The sequence below is a fragment of the Mus musculus genome, chromosome 13 (assembly GCF_000001635.26).
Source record: "Mus musculus strain C57BL/6J chromosome 13, GRCm38.p6 C57BL/6J".
Classification (NCBI taxonomy): domain Eukaryota; kingdom Metazoa; phylum Chordata; class Mammalia; order Rodentia; family Muridae; genus Mus; species Mus musculus.
Window position 1 is genome coordinate 48,859,825 of NC_000079.6, and position 19,391 is coordinate 48,879,215.

A 19,391-nucleotide genomic window follows, 5' to 3' on the forward strand; every position below is an offset into this window, starting at 1 on the left:
TGTATGGCAGGGAAGCCTGTACCTCACACAGACAGACAGTTTGGGCAGCCGTTCTCCGTGTCCTGCCCCTGTAGCATCTATACTCTCACTGTCTCTCCATCAAAGGCGGTCTGGTCAGGTAGCTCCTTCCCTATCCTCAACTGAGCCTTTAACCTTAAAGAAGCACAGAAGAGATGAGAAGGGAACCAAGACTAGTTTAGCTCAGGACTTGGAATCCCTGGAAGGTCCTTGGATCCCTGAACATCTCCCCCTCAAAAAACCATCTCTAGTCATGTCTAGGCCTGCCCCTGTAGCACTTCTACAGCCTCTTGGGCCAACACAACTAGGCTTTGCCTAGCTCTGACTCCTGGCACCACCTCTCCATAATGTTTCTAGTGTCCTCTTCCTTGCCTGATGGGATCCTGCGCTCAGCCCTAGGGTCTCCCGTCACTGTTATTGGTGGCTAGAGGCACACTATGGCAGGGACCTGACATACCTGCTGCATGTACTCTGTTGTGCTGACCAGGCCATCTGAACCCACTAAGCTTTAGCTTGTTTGTCCACCTAAAGGGAGTAACCTACCAAGCTCTCAGCCGGTACACTGGTGAAGCCACACACTGCCTGCATGGAGCACCTGCATGGAGCACCTGCATGGAGCACCTGCATGGAGCACCTGGTGCAGCTCCAAAACACCACCAGCCTAAGTCTTGAGGGCAGGGGTCCCCAACATGGCTTCAGCCCCAAAATCAAGCACCAGGAGGATGGTGATGAGGGGAAAGGATACAAGGAAGGAGGTGGAGAGCTGCTCAAGAGGGCAGTACACATGATACAAGAGGAGTCCCACACATACAGAAATTCCCAAACCCTGCATCTGGCACAGGGACTCAGAAAAGCTGATGGTCACAAAAGAAGATGGCAACCCAAAGGTATGAGGGTATAGATTGTGTACTCAGCATATGGGTGTGCCACACCACGTGTGCATAAAACCCAAAGGGGGCTGGGTCAGGTGGCCCTCTGCACATGAGGGACTCTGAAAATCCAGTTACTACATGTTATAAGGGATTATGAAAATAACTAAAAGGGCAAGAAATGGTGCTGGGTGTTGCTCAGTAGTAGAGTATTTTTCTAGTATACACAAGGCCCTAGGCTCAATGTCTAACACAGAAGGAGAAAAGAAAACAAACAGGCACCATCAATGAATGACTTACAGAAGCACTGCCCTCAAAATATTTAAAAACAAACTGAGGGAGTCAAAGGCTTAGACACCACAGAACATGGCAAATGACTGAAGAAGACACACATGAGTGGAGAGAGATGCAGTGTTCATGGTCAGAAATCTTAAGTCTATCAAGAGAGCAATGTGTAACCTATAGACATTGCAATCCCTGTCAAAATCCAGCTGCCTCTTTTCCTTTTTCCTTGTTTTTTAATTTTGCAGAAAAGTACCAGTCAATCCTCCAATTTAAACATTAGATTGCAAGGGGCTAAATACTTGATCCCAAATAGCCAAAATAATTCTGAAAAGAAAGAGGGTCAGGGGGATGAAACATAAAGACTCATACTTCTGATTTCAAAACACACTACAAACCCGCAGTACTCAAACCCATGTGGCACAGTCTAAAGATCTAAATACCTAGGGAATAGAAGTGACGGATCAGAAACAAACCCGTGTGTACAAATGATTTTCAACAAGGGAGGATACTCGATCAAGCAAAGGTGATCTTCAGAAACACTGTGGGAAGCTGAGTCAGAAGGACTGTGAGTTTGAGGAGAGACTAAGCTACACAGCAAGACTGGCTCAAAACACCAGGACAGCTGGGGCTGGGGAGATGGCCCCTTCTTGCCACCAGGACCTGAGTTCTGATCCCCGGTGCCCATGTTGATTGTTTTAATCAACAAAACCCACAGTGTGGGATTATTCCTGTAATCCTAGTGCTTGGTGAGAAGAGAGAGGGCAGGAGGGTCTATGGGGTTTGCCAGCCAGTCGGCCAGTCTTGCCAAGTGAGGGAGTTCCACGCCAATGAGAAAGCCTGTCTGAAAAATGAAAGGAAGAAAGGAAGAAAGGAAGAAAGGAAGGAAGGAAGGGAGGGAGGGAGGGAGGGAGGGAGGGAGGGAGAGAGAGAGAGAGAGAGAGAGAGAGAGAGAGAGAGAGAGAGAGAGAGAAAGGGAACAAAGAATAAAAAAGAGAGTGAAAGAAGAAGTACTTAACATGGCCTCTGGCCATCACATTCACCCCTGCACATGTGTGCACACACATAAACATACATAGAAGCATGACTCACACAAGCCTAAAAAATGTGGCCAAGTCACCACATCATAAAACTCAAAAACCAGGAACCAAAACCTTTTCTTCCTTTAGGCATCTACCTTAGGATTTCATCACAGCAGTGAGCACAGCACAAAATAAATAAATAGCCCAAGATCCTACCTAGAACAATGAAACGAATACCTAAAGGTGCTTTCCACCAGAGTTGATCTGAGTTGAATCCCCAAGGCTCATATGGTAGAAGAGAACTGACTTCTGCAAGTTGTCCTCTGACCTACACACACAGACACACACACACACACACACACACACACACACACACTGTGGCATGTGCTCCCTACCACACAAATAAATGAATTAAATTTAAAGAAATGTAAAAGCCAAACATGGAGGTGCATGCCTTTGATTCCAGCACTCAGGAGGCAGAGCCAGGTGGATCTCTGTGAGTTCAAAGCTAGCCTTGACTGAAAAACAAGTTCTAGGCCAGTCAGGACCACATGATGAGACTCTGTCTCAAAAACAAACAAAAACCAACAGGAATAAAAAAAACAATAGGAATTTTTAAAAGCCTAAATCTAAGAGTTGAGGGCCAGGCAGATGTCTTAGTGGTTAAGTGGTGCTTGCTGTCAAGCCTGAAAATATGAGTTAGATTCCTGGGCCCCACATGGCAGAAAAAATAGCACCAAGTCTCACAAGTTTTCCTCTGACTTTCACATGCACATGATAGTGTGCACGCACACACACACACACACACACACACACACACGCAACATATACACATGCGCACATACACACTGACAAATACATGATAGTGTGTGTGTGTGTGTGTGCTCGACACACACACATGTAACAGACACATTGACATGTATGTGACAGTATATATGTGCTCATGAGCATACACACAAAGTAAGTAAATAGATAAATGTTTTTTTAAATAAAGAGTTGAAAGTATGAAATTCTTCAAAGAAGTCACTAGAGTAAACCTTGTGACAAATGATTTCACAAGAGACTCTTAAGACACTAAAGCATGAACAAGAAATATAAATAGGTTGAGTAAGCTGGATCTCATTAAAGTGAAACACTTATGCACCAGTGGATGGTTATCAAGAACATGCCAAGTTAGCCCAGAGAAACAGGAAAACAGAAGAGGACAGCACACTTGCAAATCAAGCATCAGATAGAGGCGGGGTTGCTAGAACATACACAGCAGCTCTAAAGCTCACAATGAAGAGAAACAATTCCATTTTAAAAAGACAAAGGAACAGGCAAACAGGATGGCTTGGTGGGCAAAAGTGCTTGCTGCCTAGCTTGGTGACCTCAGTTTGATGCCCTGGACCCACACAATGGAGGAAAAACCTAACTCCTGCAAGTTGTCCTCTGAGCACACATGTGCTGTGGCATGTGAGCATGTGCACACAGCCCAACACACATGATAAATAGTAAAAATAAAGTAGACAATGAAGCTGGGGAGTGAGTAGGCCCCAGCTCTGGATTCCATCTCCAACCCTGGGGGACGGGGGCCTTGAGTAGACATTTCTCAGAGCCAAAGGCTAAAACACCAGCCGGCAGAGGAACCAGTCAAAACCACCGCTAAACACAACTCCACACCCACTCCCCGTGAGGATGGTTGTAATAAAAAGACTGGAAAACAGTAAGCGATGGTGACGATTGGGGCGGGCCCTGAAGCAAAACACCCTGTTGGTTACTCAAAAAGTTAAATATAGGGCTGGGGGTTGCAGCTCGGTGGTAACACATGTGGTTAGTACACACAGAAAAACTGAAAACAGGTGTTCAACCAAACGTCTGTGCACAAATGTGCACAGCAACACTGTTTCTAACAGTCCCTGGTGGAGGCTGCCCAAACCCAACCTAACCAACAATGGACAACTATGGCCTGGTCACCCAGACAGGAGATTATTATTCAGCCATTAAAAAAAAAAATCAATAAACACCAACACATGGCACTGTGTGAGTGAGCCTTAAAAATTGAAGCCAGATTCAAAATGCTTGATGTTGTATGAGTCTGTCTACACAAAATATCCTGAGAACAGATAAATCCATGGGGCCAGAAGGGGATGGGGACAGGCAGGAAAAGACACATAGCTCCTCGATGAAGAGAAGGCTCACTTCTGAAGGATGAAGATGCTGGAGAACTAGACAGAAGAGAGGAACACATAACACACATGCATCGAGTGTCACCTTGTGCGGTGCAGAGGTAAATTGTCTACCTTCAAGTGGTAACATCACATGAACTGAAATTTATCTCTGTCTTTTCAAAAACACAAGAGGCTGGCTGCTGCACTTGTCTGAGACCTCCAGGTCTCAGGGTTTGAGATGACAGCCAAGCAGGCTCTAGTTCCAGATAGGTTTTTCTGTTTTTGAAATTCAGTGCCTTGGTGTGGACAAGGTATAACTAGTCTAGTGCCACCAAACCACAAGGCTGAGAGTAGAAGTCACCAGAAATATGGGGACTAAAGATGACCAGCAAGGAAGGAAAGAAAGGTAAGAGAGAAACCGGCCTGAGGGGGTGGGGGGACACGCACTGGCTGTGGACCTCTTGTTGGGCTTACCACACTGTCTTATCCATAGCCTCATGTGGTTGTCAGCATCCAGTGTCTGTTCAAACCTTAAGCCAATTGTACATGCAAGGTACTTCCTCCTCACCACGACCTCTTAGAGGTGAGCGCATCTGCCTGCCCTGGCTCGCAGTACAACGGCTAGGGTCAGGAAAGCCGACTGTGACAGAGACTTGCTGCCTCTGGATCAGCACTGAGAATGGAGTTGACATCGTGACCTAGCAGACTACCCTCCACTCGCAGTTTGTATGGGGATCAGACAGGATGGCACTCCAGAGTCCCACAGGCATTCAGCACGGCAGCCCTGTTGTCACTGACTGTCTCACGGCCCAGCTGATAGACTTGTTTTACCCACACTGGAGACTGAGACGTCAGAGGGCTCTTGCAGGACACTCCACCATGCAGCGTTAGACAGTAGCCTGGTTCAACAGCAACCCCTTCCTTCTTTCTTATTAAGAGTCTGGCAAATGTGAGATACTATCAGGAAAAGGCCAAAGGAGAAGGAAAGGAAGTGGCATGGGACAGAGGGATTGGCACTTGGTGTCCCAGATCTTGGGCCATCTGGAGTTATGCCTGATGCCCAACTGGCCCCAAACAAATGTGGGCTGCAATCCTGTGCTTGTACCATGCCTGTTGCCAGCCAAAAAGTTACAGCTTGAAAACAAAAACAAAAACATCACAGAGATTAGGATGAGGCTCACACGAAGCTGCTTCCTTCCAGACATCTGCCCCTCTTAGAAACACTATTTGGAGTCCTGGTTTCCTGGATGCTGAGTGGACATTCTTCCCACTTTTTTCCAGAACTTTGCAAACTCACACAGGGAGAATTCCCTGTCTTAAAACGATGAGTTGGGGGGTGGATGATGTCACAGAAGTTAAGAACACAGGTTGCTCTTGCAGAGGACTAAGTTCAATTCCCAGCACCCACACGGCAGCTCACAACCATCCATAACTCCAGTTCCAGGGAATATGAAACCCTATTCTGACTGGCATAGGTATCAGGCATGCACATGGTACACATATAGACATGTAAGCAAAACTTTCATACTTTAAATAAATAAATCTAACAAAAATGGTGAACATCTGCATGTACATCTGCATGTAGTGTCAGTTGGAAGGGCTTCTTCCCCATATTCAGTATCAGAGACTCTGCTAGCCCAGACCCCTCTTGGCCATGTCTCCTTCCTGTGGGACACAAGCTAGGCTAGCCAACAACAGAGAAGGCATGCTGAGCACGGCCACAGGCCCTACTCCATGTCTCCAGGTCCCCCAGATGTAAGGCTGCTCCAGGGACCTTAAGGCTAAGTGGACACAATGAAAACCCACACAGGCCATCTCGGTCGGAGGGAATTGGACATAGAAACAGAGCCCCCAGGAAGAGGGACAAACAGACACGATGTCCCCAGAAGCCCTACCCTCTCACTTAAATGGTGGTTCCCTACCCCTGCCTCACATCCACCCCAACAGCAGCCATAGGGATTCTGACAAAACTTGGCTCAAGTAGGGTAATACAAGCCTTCAGCTGCAGCACCCAGGAGGCTGAGGCAGGAGGATAAAGGCTTCAATGCCAGCTAGGCTACTCAGTGAGACCCTGTCTCAAAAAAAGAAGGAGGAGGAGGGAGGGAGGGAGGGAGGGAGGGAGGGAGGGAGGGAGGGAAGGAAGGAAGGAAGGAAGGAAGGAAGGAAGGAAGGAAGGAAGGAAGGAAGGAAGGAAGGAAGGAAGGAAGGAAAAATAACACAAACTTGGCCCAGATCCTCAGCCTCCACCCCCTCCCTTGCACCCCACAGTGCACTTCCTGCCTATACCTCAGTCCCTTCTTCCTTGACCTCCTTGCCTTCATTCCTATTACTTGCTTCCACAAATCTCATTTGCCACTCTGAGACATGACACTCAATCCCCTCCCCCAAGGACTGAGCTAGAAGTCCATTTACAAGCAAGAACCTAGTAACAGGCAGGGCAGGCAAGCAGTCCACCTAGCCACGCACCCCACACCCCCAGAGGTCTCACTGCCATTTCTGAGACCCTCCCTAGAACACAGAACAAATATTTATGGAGAGACAAGTGAAACTTTTGTCACTAAAGTCACCTGCTCATCTTTTAAGCTTTCCAAAGTCAATTTTATTGGCAATGCCTCCAAGGAACCTTCTGATAGAATGATCACCCATAAGAGGGTCAGAGGGTCAGGTTTAAGGATGTTGGATGAATTTATGCAGCCATTCCTGCCTCCCAGAGGTCACCGACAATTGAGAGAGGCCAGGTCTTCCAACACAAGCAGTAGGCAGGAGTGCTGGCATGGGATCTGCTCCCATCGACCCAATACATGATACAGACACAAGGAAGGACTATGGTTTTTAACCAAGGGGCTCTGCACAAGAGTAAGACTTCTAAAGAGAACATGTTCTCAGCCCCTGTAGAACTCCAGGTCCCTACCAAATGGACCAGACATGATACCTGAGGGCGGGGGTGGGGGTGGGGGCAACAGGCCTCCAGCTGCTTCCTGCAAGGTCCTGCCTTCAATTCTATCCCTTTTGAATCCAAAATCCAACTTCCAGGGAGCACTACAGGAACCCCAGAAAAGCAGAAGGAATATCAGACATGGCCAAGACACGACTGAATGAGGAGTCTTGCAGTGGCTTAGAAAGAGGCTATACATTTCAGGGACAGAATGGAGAGGATCCTTCCCCATGATCCCCACTCCCCACCGCCCTCTCCAAGAAATGCAGGATAAGCTCTCTTCAGTGTGGCACATACCTCATCCCAGAGGACTGTCCCCAAAGACATTGCTTGCAAGGGTGCAGAGGAGCTTGGTGCCATCTCAGAGGCACACTCACCATGGACTCAAGCTTAGGCTTAAAAAAGCAGCTGTCCTAAGCAAGTCTAGGCCACAGAAGCAGGGAAGCACCAACACTCCACCACTCCAAGCATGGGTGACTTAAGAGATCCTCATTCTAATCCTCCCCAAAACAAGGCTTGCTGGAAATGTGTAATGTGACCCCCAGGTAGGACAAACTGAGGCTTTCTAGTTATTGTGGGGTTTGTTTTTGTTTTGTTTTGTTTCGTTTTTATTTCAAGACATGGTTTTTCTATGTAGTTCTGGCTGTCCTGGAACTTACTTTGTAAATCAGGCTGGCCTGGAACTCAGAGATCTACCTGCTTTCATCTTCCAAGGACTGGAATTAAAGGCGTGTGCCACCACTGCCTGGCTACTGTGTTTATTTTTATGGTTACTGTGTATTGCAAGTTACAATGATGCTCCATTTCGGAGAATGATACAAAGTTTCCTTTTAAAAGAAACTGTTTGCCAGGGTAAGGAATCCAATGCTGTGTGGGACCTGGAAACAGGAAAAGTACATTGAGGAGGGAAACCTGGCTGAAGAAGCTGGCATCAAGGGTGGCACTCAGTCCGGAGTACTGAGCCAAAGTTCTCACCTTGGTTTCAAAGCTGGCATAGCCAACTAAGTAACTTAGAAGTGGAGTGGAAGGTATGTGCAGCCAAACTCTACCCTTCTGTTGTTACTGGTGCTCTGGTATATATTTTTTTATTACTTTAAAATTTTATTTTGGAGGGAGCTCATGCTATGGTGTACATGGGTAGGTTAGAGGACATCTTGCATCTAGCATGTGGGTCCTAGGATTAGAACTGGGCTTGGCATTAAGCCTTCACCTGCTGAGCCATCTCACCAGCCGTTGGTGCTTCTTTTGAGACAGGGTCTCAGATACCCAAGGCTGACTGACCTCCAACTCAATGCATAACCAAGGTTGGCCTTGAACTCTTGATATTCCTGCCTTCAACCTCCCTGGTGCTTAGATTATACACATGCTCTACCACTCCCGGGGATGCCATTTTAAAAATTTCTTCAGTAAGTCTTGTTTCCTCAAGATCAAAAGTGTAAAATCTGACAAGCTGTTCAGACGTGAGGTAAAATGTAAACTCGGAGGGAATTAACAATCCAGGTGCTACATAGCTCTGACGAGAACCATCAGGGGTCTTCCAAGAATAACTGGAGGGGGAGAGACACACAGGGAGCTGACCACACGCCTTCCACTCTTGAACAAGAGAGACTTGAGAGGGGCCCAGGGATCTGGTCCAGGCTACAGGAGCAGGAAGAGGCCCCAGCCTTTCCCTCCCTGCCTGACCTCAGGCCCCAACCCTTGATCCTGCACAAAGCTAGGGAGAGCTCTAGCCCCAGGAAGAGGGGTAACTCATGGTGCACTGGAGCTTAAGAAACCACCTGCTGTGAAGGGTCCCTTTTACTGCCCACAGACCCAAATACATGCAAATGTAGCTGTGCTAATCAACTGCCTGTCTCAGAGCAAATCAAAATCCTCAGAGAAACAGTAAGGTGACTAGACCTCCAAAACCAAAGCAAACAATAAACAACAAACCTCTTCCAGCATCAAGACTCATTATCTCACCCCCCCACCCCCTTCTCTGCCTCGGCAGCAGCCCAGCTGACAGGTAACCAGAGGTGCTATAGGTCTTGGATTGAGACAGGAAGAAGGGGTGCCACCACTCTCAGGGCTACTCAAGTCCAGATTCCCAGCGTTTCTGGATTTGGAGAGGCCTCCGGGCTATCACCCACTGTGATCTGGCCACAAACCCTTCGAGATGGATGCCAGTTGGTGGCTGTTTATAGTGGCCCTGTTTTGGAGCAGAGCCCAGGGGTCACACAACTCTGAGTGCTCTCCACAACCCTAGATATTTGGGGGAGGCAACACAAGATACTCGAGGGATTCCAGTGAGCCATACAGGACCACCCCTCGTAAGGCCAGCCAGGTTGCCCTACAAGAGTGGGCCTCTGTCCCAGGGCCTACAGATGTGAGAAGGCCCATCAAATCCTGGCCACCTAGCTCCCAACACTTAAAGATGACTAGACCAGAGACCACAGCTCTTTTTCAAGACTCCCTAAAGATCCTGGATGTGAGATATCAGAAGGGTCTTCTCTCTAGAAGGAAGGTCAGGGACGGTCCAGAACCACACACCGTTCTCTCCCTCCAGCCTGCTACTCGCTGTTAAAAACTCACACCCAGGGGACAGACAGACCTGTCCAGCTTCAGGCCAGCCCTCTTGAGGCCCAAGCACATCCCACAGGCAAAGTCAAACACAAGAGAACCTGTTGGAGCAGTTTAAGCAGGATGATCACCTCTTTCTCCTCCTCTTACTTCTAAGTAGGAAGGGACTTAGGCTCTTAAAAAGTAGACACAAGGCCAGGTCATGGCCACCGGCAAGGGCCCAGAGGGCGGGTTTAGTATCTCCAAGCTTACCTCTTTCCCTCCTCCCCATCTTCCTTAAAGAGCATAAGGTCATGTCAAAACTGGGGTTCCTCTGCCTGAAGCAGAGAGGAGGGAAATGGGGAGCCGAGCAGGCCAGGAAATGAGCGGCCAAGCCACAACACCCCCACCCCAACACACAGACACTCACGTCGGTCTGTCACTGCACTCCCGCCTAGGCCCGCAGGCCGGCCCGAGCCAGTAGGCACGCGGGGTCCCCGGTGGGGTCCTGCCCGCCAGGACACAGTCCCGAGGGGGTTCCCGGGATCCAGCACAGACGGGGGGCACTGGCCGCTACCTCGCTACCGTTCCCCCGGTCCACCCGAGCCCTGCCAGCTCCGGAGCCCGCCAGTCGCGCCTCTCGGGGGACCCGCGCCGGGCCGCGCGCCCGCCTCTCCCGGCCCGGCCGCCCCGAGCCCGCGCGGGGAAAGTTCCTGCAACTTCGCAGGGGGCTGGCGGCGGGGGCCCCGGGCCTGGGCCTCGTCCGGCTCCTGGCCTCCGCGGCCACTGCGGCCCCGCTGTCAGACGACCGGGTCCCAGCCCCATCGCGGCCGGAGCCCCAACTTCCCCGCGCCCCTCGCCCGCCCCGGCCACGGGCCTCGCTTTGTGCGCGGCGGCCGTACGCCCCCGCCCTGGGCACAAAAGGGCGCGCGGCCCGGCGGCCGAACGCGGCTGCGGTGCCCGGCGGGGCCCGGGGCGCGCGACCAGGGCGCGGGGCTCGGTGGGCCGGGCGGGCCGCGGCGCGCTCACCTGCCGTGGAACCAGTCCTTGCAGGCATCGCACTCGATCATAAAGCGGGTAACGTCGTAGGGCAGCCGGCAGACGCAGTACACGGGCACCGTCGCCATGTTGCCGCGCCGCCGCTCGCCCCGCCGCTGCGCTGCCCGGGTCGGGCCGGGCCGGGCCGGGGGCCGCGCGGCGAGGGCGGCGGGGGCGGCGGGCGCGGGCGCCGCGGCCGGAGCGGACGGGGCCGGGGGCGCTCGGCAGGGCCCGCGCGCGCGCTCGCGGCCGGGCGCGTCCACACAATGCCGGCGCGGGCTGCTGGGGCCGCGCCGGGAGCCGCCCGCCGGGCCGCGGGGCGCAGGGCTGAGAGTGCGCGGGGGGCCCGGCCGCGCGCGGGACACAAAGCGAATGGACGCGCGGGGGCGGCGGGCGGGGAGCCGCGGCCCCACCGAAGGGACCCCCGGCCGCCGAGCGGCCGCTACGTCAGCGCCCCGGGTGGCGCCGCCTCCGCCCGCCGGCCTGGGCCCCGCTCCCGCCGCCGGGAAGGCGGGCCGCGGTAGAAGGTGGGCCGCGGGCCTGGGGGAGCCAGCAGCCGGGCTCGGGGGCACCCCGCGGGAGAGGGTGGCCCCGGGACTCCCAGGGAGACGAGCCGCGGAGCCCCCTGCCCCCGACTACGTGAACACAGTTCGCACAGCCCTGCCTTAGCCAGAAGCAACTCCTTGGCCTTAACTTTCTTCTGACCCCGAAGTGGGATGGACAGGGGGATCTTCCTCCTCTTCCTGGGCCCGGCAGCCTCCCTCCCATCCCGAACTGCGACTGAGTTGCTGGCTTTTGAATAACCTCCCCTTCCCCTTCTTTCTAGCTGGGGGCTGCCTTGCTTCCTCGTACGATCCGGTGAACTTTCCCGATGCTCCGGCAAAAGTCAGGGGACCCGAGAGTGAACTGTTTGTTGTAGGACACAGCTTACCTGGGATTGGTGCCGCCCAGGACCCCTTATTACAACCCATAGACCCACAGACCTTAGGAGCGGAGGACAGTCCAGTGAGTCGCAACTGAGCCACAGGACTGCTGGGGAAGACAAGGGGTTATGTTGTCGCTCTCGCCCCTGCAGTCTTGCTCTGAACTGGCTCCCTGGTCTCACCTGTCCTGCTTAGAGCTTTTTTGTTGGTTGGTTGGTTGGTTGTTTGGTTGGTTGGTGAGATATGAATGAGGGTCCTTCTCTGTCCCCTACCCAGGTCGACCCTGATGAGCAGGGCCATATATTTAGGAAGAAAGCTGTCTGCTAGATCTGCTTCCCCTTTGCCTGTCCCCACACAATACGTGGAGATGCTAGTCTCTGCAGATACATTCCAGAGTTTCAGACCTCTGCTTACCTTGACAAGGCAGAGTCCCAGTTATCCCTGCCCAGAGTGCGGCTGCCAATCAGCTCCATTGCTGGCAACTCAGAGGATAGCCTGTTATGGAATCTGCCCTCAACCAACCCCCACCCTTCCCAAATAGGTAAACCCAGGGCCACAAATCAGGATCCGAACCAGGGCAAGCACTGTGTAACCTAAGGGCACACATGTGGCAGGGGAGATAGGAAATTGGGGCGGGGGGCGCAGACAGGTTACCCCGTCAACCTGTACACAATGAATTCATTTCAAGCTACCTGCCTGAACTCCAGCTGTCCCCTTGGGTCTCCTCTGTACTGGATGGTCCTTCCCCTTACAAGGCAAGAAACAGCTGTTAATCCCCTGTCCCTGTCACCAGGCATGTGTCCTGGTGGGGTAGGCACTGCCCTGTTACCTAAGGCACTCTCCCCAAGAGGTGGTGCAGTTGTCATTCAGCAGAAGTGAAAACTGAAGCTCAGAGCAGTTAAATGCAGAAGGGAAGTAGCCTACCAAAGGTGGGGGCAGAGGGAGCAAGGGAAGAGGACACCCCTGCCCAAGTCCCGAACCTGTTCCTCTCACCTCACCTTTCCCCCAGAAAGCCTGTTCTCCTTCTGGTGGGGTACTGACCACTGGGTGCCTCCATTTACTCTCCTTATCTTCTGACATTCTCTCTGGCAGCCAGCTGTGCCCACTACAGCTGCCCCTGTGCTTGGGGATCAGGTACCCTGATTCTCAGAGCCCTCCCGAAGCTGCTGAGCTATACAGCAGTACAGACCCTACCCCAGGCCTCTGGCCCTAACTTCTGTTTGTTTTCTCCATCCCTTCTCCCACCTCCTAGCCTTAGATGTTTATTGAGCACCTACTCTATGCTGACAGCTGTACACCAGCACTCGGCTTTCCTGTTCATCCTGGAGTAGAAAGAACCAGGGATGGACTTAGATCTGAGTCAGCGATGGGAGAAAGAATGAGAAGGCTGAATGAACAGATGAGTCATCCTCTGAGAACATGACCCAGGAGAGGGGACAAGGTGCTCCTGCTAGCAACAAGAGGTAGAGATGCTCCGGAGCGGGGGTGGGGGTGGGGGGCAGTGTGGTCTGGTGGCCCCCTCTACTGGAGCTTCCTGCCCACCCCCCCCTCGCTCCTCAGGGCTCAGCTCCAGCTCAGCAGCCACACCTGTTCCCACACCACCACTCACATGCCCATTGGCTAGCCTGTGGCCCTATAAGGGGCAATGGCTCACAGGTATGTGGTCTCCACATCAGCTTCGTATCCAGGCACTCCAGTGACACCATGACTTTGGTACTGCACAGCAGCCCCCAGCTTCTTGGCACAGACAAGTCTGCCTCCACGGAGGTATACAGAGGCAACTCTGTTGTCTTGCTTGTAAATATCAGAGTTACCCAGAATCATTCCTAAAGTGCCGGCTTCCTTGTTTGTTTAGTTTGTCTTTCCATGTATTTATTTAGGGTATGTGTGTGTGTGACCGTGCTCATGTCACAGAACAGCAGTAGTCAGTTCCCTCTGCCTTGTGGGTCCCAGGGACTGAACTCAGGTTGTCAGGCTTAGTGGCGAGCACTTTACTGGCTGAGCCCTCTCATCTGGCCCCTCCTTAGCAGAGCCATTTGACCCCTTTCTTGAGAATTCTGCCCTGAGTGAGCCAGCTGTCCTGGGCTCTCTGTTATGTCTGGGCGCGCTGATGTTGCGTGCTTTGCTTGATCACTTTGCTTTTCGTAAGCTCTGTAAGGAAGTGTGAGTCTTCTAACTTTTATAAGATTACTGTGGCTATTTGTGGTTCCCTAACATTCCATACTAATTTTAGCATAGATTTTTCTTCCTTAAAAGTTTGTTTCTGGGGCTGCTGAGATAGTTCAGTGGGTAAGAGCATGTACTGTTCTTACAGAAGACCAGAGTTCAACTCCCAGCACTCACATTGGCAGCTTACAACTTGTAACTCCAGCTCCAGGGGATTCCCCTAACCTCATGCATACTAGAACACACACACACAGTGCATGTAAAAATAATAACATTTAAAAATTTTTTAAATGATTTATGTATTTATTATATGTAAGTACACGGTAGCTGTCTTCAGATACCCCAGAAGAGGGCATCAGATCTTATTACAAATAGTTGTGAGCCACCATGTGGTTGCTGGGATTTGAACTCAGGACCTATCAGAAGAGCAGTCAGTGCTCTTAACTGCTAAGCCATCTCTCAGTCCCCAACATTTTTTTTTTAAGTTTGTTTCCTAGGCTGGGTGGTGGTGGTAGCACAGGGCCTTTAATCCAAGCACTTAGGAGGCAGAGGCAGATGGATCTCTGAGTTGGAGGCCAGCCTAGTCTACAGAGTAAGTTTCAGGATAGTCAGGGCTATACAGAGAAACCCTTTCTCAAAAAACCAAAAAAAAAAAAAAAAAAAGAAAGAAAGAAAGAAAGATAAGTTAGTTTGTTTCCTGTGGAGCCTGGTAAAGTGTTTATCACACAAGCCTGGCAACTTGAGTTGGATAGAGTCTTTAGAACCTATATTAAGGTGAATGAGAGAACTCCACAAAATTAACTTCTGATCACCACACAGTGCCATGTCACATACACATGTGTGTACACCCATTTGCACACACACACACCTTTTAAAGATTTATTTTTGAAAAAAAATGATATTTTGAAATGTAAAAATATCTCTAGATTTTCTATCTATCTATCTGTCTATCTATCTATCTATCTATCTATCTATTTTGGGGAGGAGAGAACAACTTTGGGGAGCCAGTTTCTCTCTTTCTACTATAGAATGCGTGCCTGGGGATCCAGGTCAGCTGGTCAGACTTGGCTGTTAGCACCATTACCTGCTGCAGCCCTCTACATTGTTCTTAAGCGATTGTGTATGAAGTTCCCAAATTGGTGAGCAGTCTGTCTTTTCATGTAATTACTTGGAGGTAAGTCTGGTCAGCTTATTTGCCTTGCTTCCTTGCTCTAGAGTAGGTTTGTTTGTTTGTTTGGTTTTTGTTTTTACATTCATTGACTTTGTGTGTGTGCAAATGGGGGTTCAGAGTACAACGTGGAAGTGCCTATTCTCCCCTGCATGTGGATCCCATCAAGGTTGGAGGCAGCAGACACCTTTGCCTACTGAGCCATTGCAGTGGTCCATTGACTTTATATTTACTTGCCTGTATGTATGCATTTTTCCTTTTTATCTTTTTTAATTGTATGGGTATTTTGTCTACATGTAGGTCTGTACATCAGCTGTGTTCCTGGTGCCTGTGGAGGCCAGAAGAGAATGTCAGATCTTCTAAGGCTGGGGATGCAGACTCTTGTGAGCTGCCATGTGAGTGTGGGACTTGAACAGCAGCCAAATACTTTTAACCCCTGAGCCATCACTTCAGCATCTCCCCCACACCTTCTTTAAAACAGTCTCTTGTAACCATAACTGAAAACTATCTTGAAGCCTGAATACTCCCACTGCTATCTTGAGTGTGTGGCTTAGCATCATGTATCACGCCTGGTCTATGGGGTTCTGGAGTTGAAACAGGACTTCCTGCGTGCTAGGAAAACACTTTCCAACCAAGATACATCTCTACCAGAATTCCTTTTTTGGTATTTTTTGTTTGTTTGGGGTTTTTTTTTTGGGGGGGGGGTTTGTTTTGGGTTTTTTTGGTATGCTGTTTATTGTTAGTATATGGAAACAAAACTGATTTTCAGTGTTGATCTCGTGTATTGCTCTTTACTGAATCATGTCTGTTAACAAAGGGTGTGCCTGAGTGCACACTCATGCAGCTGTAGAGTGTTTAGGCCTGGCCCTGCCTAATGGCTTCCACCTGTCCTCCAAATCATCCCATAGTGTGGCTTCCCTGGTACCTACTCCATGGACCTTTTCATCTGCTTTGCTCTTCTTCCTGGAACCCTCCACTCCTTCTATCTCATTTTTTACACTGATTCCTTTTTACTTGTGTACTTAGTTTGTGATCCTGCTCTTTCCACTCAGGTGATGTTTCACAGCCCCAGAGAACTCTGCCTTCTGCAGCAGGCTCAGTGCCAGCCCCTGGAGTGATCAGTCAGGGCATCAAAGACTGGATAAACATTCCTCTACCCAGGGAAAATCATATCTGTTGGTTGGTCCAGATATATGGGGTTTGGAGCACTTGTGCCAGGCTCACCGTGGTAACTTGGTTTAGACCCTCAGTCTGAAATTCCATCTCCCGTTGTACAAAAGTGGCAAGACCACTGTAGTTCTGATTCCTTAGACAGGTTCATTCTCTATAGAACCACAACTGTTCACATTCCATCCTATGGCACTTCCAACTCCAGAAGCTAGGGGAAAAAAAGTAAATGTGGGCGAGCCAGGCCCTGCTGGGAACAGAGAGGAAGGTGGCCCTACTGTGGGCGTGAGGCCCTGCTGGAAACAGAGAGGAAATTGCCCTTACTGTGGTCTCCGAAGCTTCCATTTACCAGACATATGAAAATCCAGAGATCGGGAAGCCTCGGATAACAGAAATTTACCATCTCTGATCCTGGAAGCCCAAAGATGAAGGGTCTGCAGGACTGTAGTCCTTCAGAGGTACCAGCGAAGGATCTGTGGCCCCTGTCTACCTTCTCACAGCTTTCTGAGCTATGTCACCCCAGACTTGCTATGGCCTTGGCTCTGTGCTTCTGTGTTCAAGTTCCCTTTTTATAAGAACACTGCTTATACTGGATGAGTGTCCATCGTACTCCAACATGACCTTGTCCCCACTCCTTCGCTAACTGCATCTGCAGAGACCTTATTTCCAAATAAGGTCACATTCTGAGATCCTAGGAGTTATGTCCTGGCCCAGTGAGTTAGAGAAGAGAGGAGCTTGGTTCAGACCCTAATGTAGGTTGCCACATCTTTACAAAAAGCTTCCACATGACCTCACCGGAGAGCTTCTAGGTTACTTCAGCCTGAGCCATAGCCATAGGTTCCTGAAAGAGCTCAATGGGGTGGTAACAAGGAGCCTGGGCACCCTAATGTGGGTCTCTGGGAAATGCTTGAACAATACCAACCACACAGCAAACCATGTGTGGAGGACACAGGTAGGGTTGGCAGACCCATGACAAGAAGACCCTGTCCACCACAGAAGTGCCAAGCAGTCAGCAGAAAGCGTGTTCCCAAAATATCCTGGAAAGGTGTAGGCTTGAGGACAATAAGTTAACACATTCTAGCTGGCCACTGGTGCCTGTCCTGCAGGAAGAAGGGTTGGCATAGGCTGACTGCATCCCTTCTGTCCATGTAAGTGCTGTATGGATGAAGGTATAGGGATTACCCAACATTCTCTGTCAGATAAAGTGAAAAATTGAGCTACATTAACCATATCCATCAAATGCTTAGACCCCTGGAAATTAAGGCCATATAAATGAAAACGCCTATTTTTTTGCCTGTCAAAAAGCTAGTACACTGGCCTTGCCCAGCAACTGGGCCAATTCATACAAATAGCTCATGTGCTCTAAGGGCCAGGACTAAGCAGCAATTGCAGGACTCACTTAGGGGGTGGTATGTACACCTCTCTATCTCCCGTCCTTATATTTTGCTTATTAAATGTAAACATGTGTTTAGCTCCCCCATTTTAGAAGAAGTCCTTCAAGGTGCAGGCTCTGTGCTTTGTCCCTTGGAGGAAGAGCAAGGGCTGGTAAAAATGCTACACACGAACCTTAAACAAGCAAGCAGAATGTCCCCTCTGTGCTGAGGAGAAAAGGAAAATAAGTCTTTCATCAAAAAAGACCCGGTGTTCACAATAGTTGTTTCCAAGATGGCAGAGTTAAAGCCAAAAAATCATAAAAGTTCCTTTTAAAAAGGAAAAACAACCCCTCTTACACACACCCCAAAACCCCAAACAACCTACCAAGAACATCAGACTTACCACTGTTTGCCATTAGACCAAGAACAACACCAGGTTGAGTTCATATTAAGTGTGTACAAAGCCTCAAATTTGGCCCTGAGTTCTGGACAGTGCCACATATGGCCAAAGTCCCTTGAGCATCTTGGCACTGGTCCCCCCACTGACCCTTCAATTCCAGTGGTGTGGGAAAAAGTCAGTGTGTCTCTGGCAAAGTGAGGGTCCAGGCCCATATCCCTGGAGCCTCCAGAATCCTCTCCTTCCTGCTCAAGCCTAAACTTCCAGTCCTTAAGTAAGGTGGAGGCATACCTTGGAGCCAAGAAGTCTCTTAGGCTTAGAGCAAATGTAATCCAAGTGATATATTGCTGTCCCCAAGTAAGGCGGTCTGAAGATCCAGAATAATAAGGTTTGTGACTGTTACTGAGGGGGTAAGGGGGAGACCCTATGAGGGTGCCATGGGAGAAGGTATTTTCAGAATAAAAGTTTTCTGTACTCCAGTTGCTGGGACATTCTTTTGGGCTCCAGAGTGGCCAGTCTTCCCTGGGACCGTGGGTTTTCTAAGATGATACAGGCCTGGCTACCAAACACAGCCAAAGGTTCTGGGGGCTTGTTGTGGACAGCAGTACCAAGTTTCACTCTCACCGAGACCCTGGAGACCAAATTAGCAAAATCGGACAAGAGGTTATCTCCTCCGTAATTTGGAAGCCACAATACAGTAGGCGCACGCCGGTGGGGTTGGCCAGAGCCCTGTGGCTGAGCCTCCGATCATTCGTAGGGCCTATGAAGGCCGCGAGGCAGCGGGAACCAGCCTGCGCAAGGTCCCAGACGCGGCTCTTTAAGCCGTGAGCCTGACAGACCGAGCAGGCGCAGTCTCGGGACTCGTCACGTGGTTCCGCCCTGGCGCTGCAGCGTAAGAAGCCAGTGGCTTTGGGTATGGTTCGGCTCCGCCCCGAGATGCGCGCGCATCTGCTGCACAATCGCCCCCGCCCGTAAAGCACGCGTCCTCTGCTCGGAGCAGGCGCTCCAGTAGCTCCTTGGCCGCTTTGCTGGGCACGCTTGAACTAGGCTGCAGAGAACCAGCCAAAGGGCAGCGACACTTGTAACTCTACATTTAAAAACAAAGATTTCCCCGTTAGGCCTTTATAAAGCTACTTTGTACTTCGCAGCCTGATTGGTCAGAGGAACGCAAAAGCTGTGCTCTGCATAATTTTCATATTAACCATTAAGGTTCCTCTAAAATTACTTTGACAGGGCTTGGTAATTCTAAACTTAATGTTGTCTTATGGAGCTCTTCATGAGCTACCTAAATTTAAACCTCTGTAAAATTCATACTTTACAAGTGAATTTAAAAGCCACACCATAC

General features: G+C 50.3%; 1 protein-coding gene and 1 long non-coding RNA gene across 3 annotated transcripts in view; one reads left to right on the top strand and one right to left on the bottom strand.

The window, feature by feature from the left end:
- Window positions 1–11,061, bottom strand: part of Phf2 (PHD finger protein 2) — a 69,136-nt gene extending 58,075 nt beyond the window's left edge. The window contains exon 1 of the mRNA NM_011078.3: window positions 10,844–11,061. Within this exon, the coding sequence (NP_035208.2) occupies window positions 10,844–10,941 (98 nt within the window). The 5' untranslated portion in view covers window positions 10,942–11,061. The remainder of the gene's footprint in view (window positions 1–10,843) is intronic.
- A 65-nt stretch (window positions 11,062–11,126) lies between these two features.
- Phf2os1 lies at window positions 11,127–18,525 on the top strand. Of its 2 annotated transcripts, none has more exons than XR_003950516.1 (2): window positions 11,127–11,379; window positions 13,028–18,525. It is a non-coding gene; the product is annotated as a PHD finger protein 2, opposite strand 1 (long non-coding RNA). The 2 variants fall into 2 exon arrangements; XR_003950515.1 differs by having other exon boundaries at window positions 11,131–11,379; window positions 11,679–18,525.
- The last annotated feature ends 866 nt before the right edge of the window (window positions 18,526–19,391 follow it).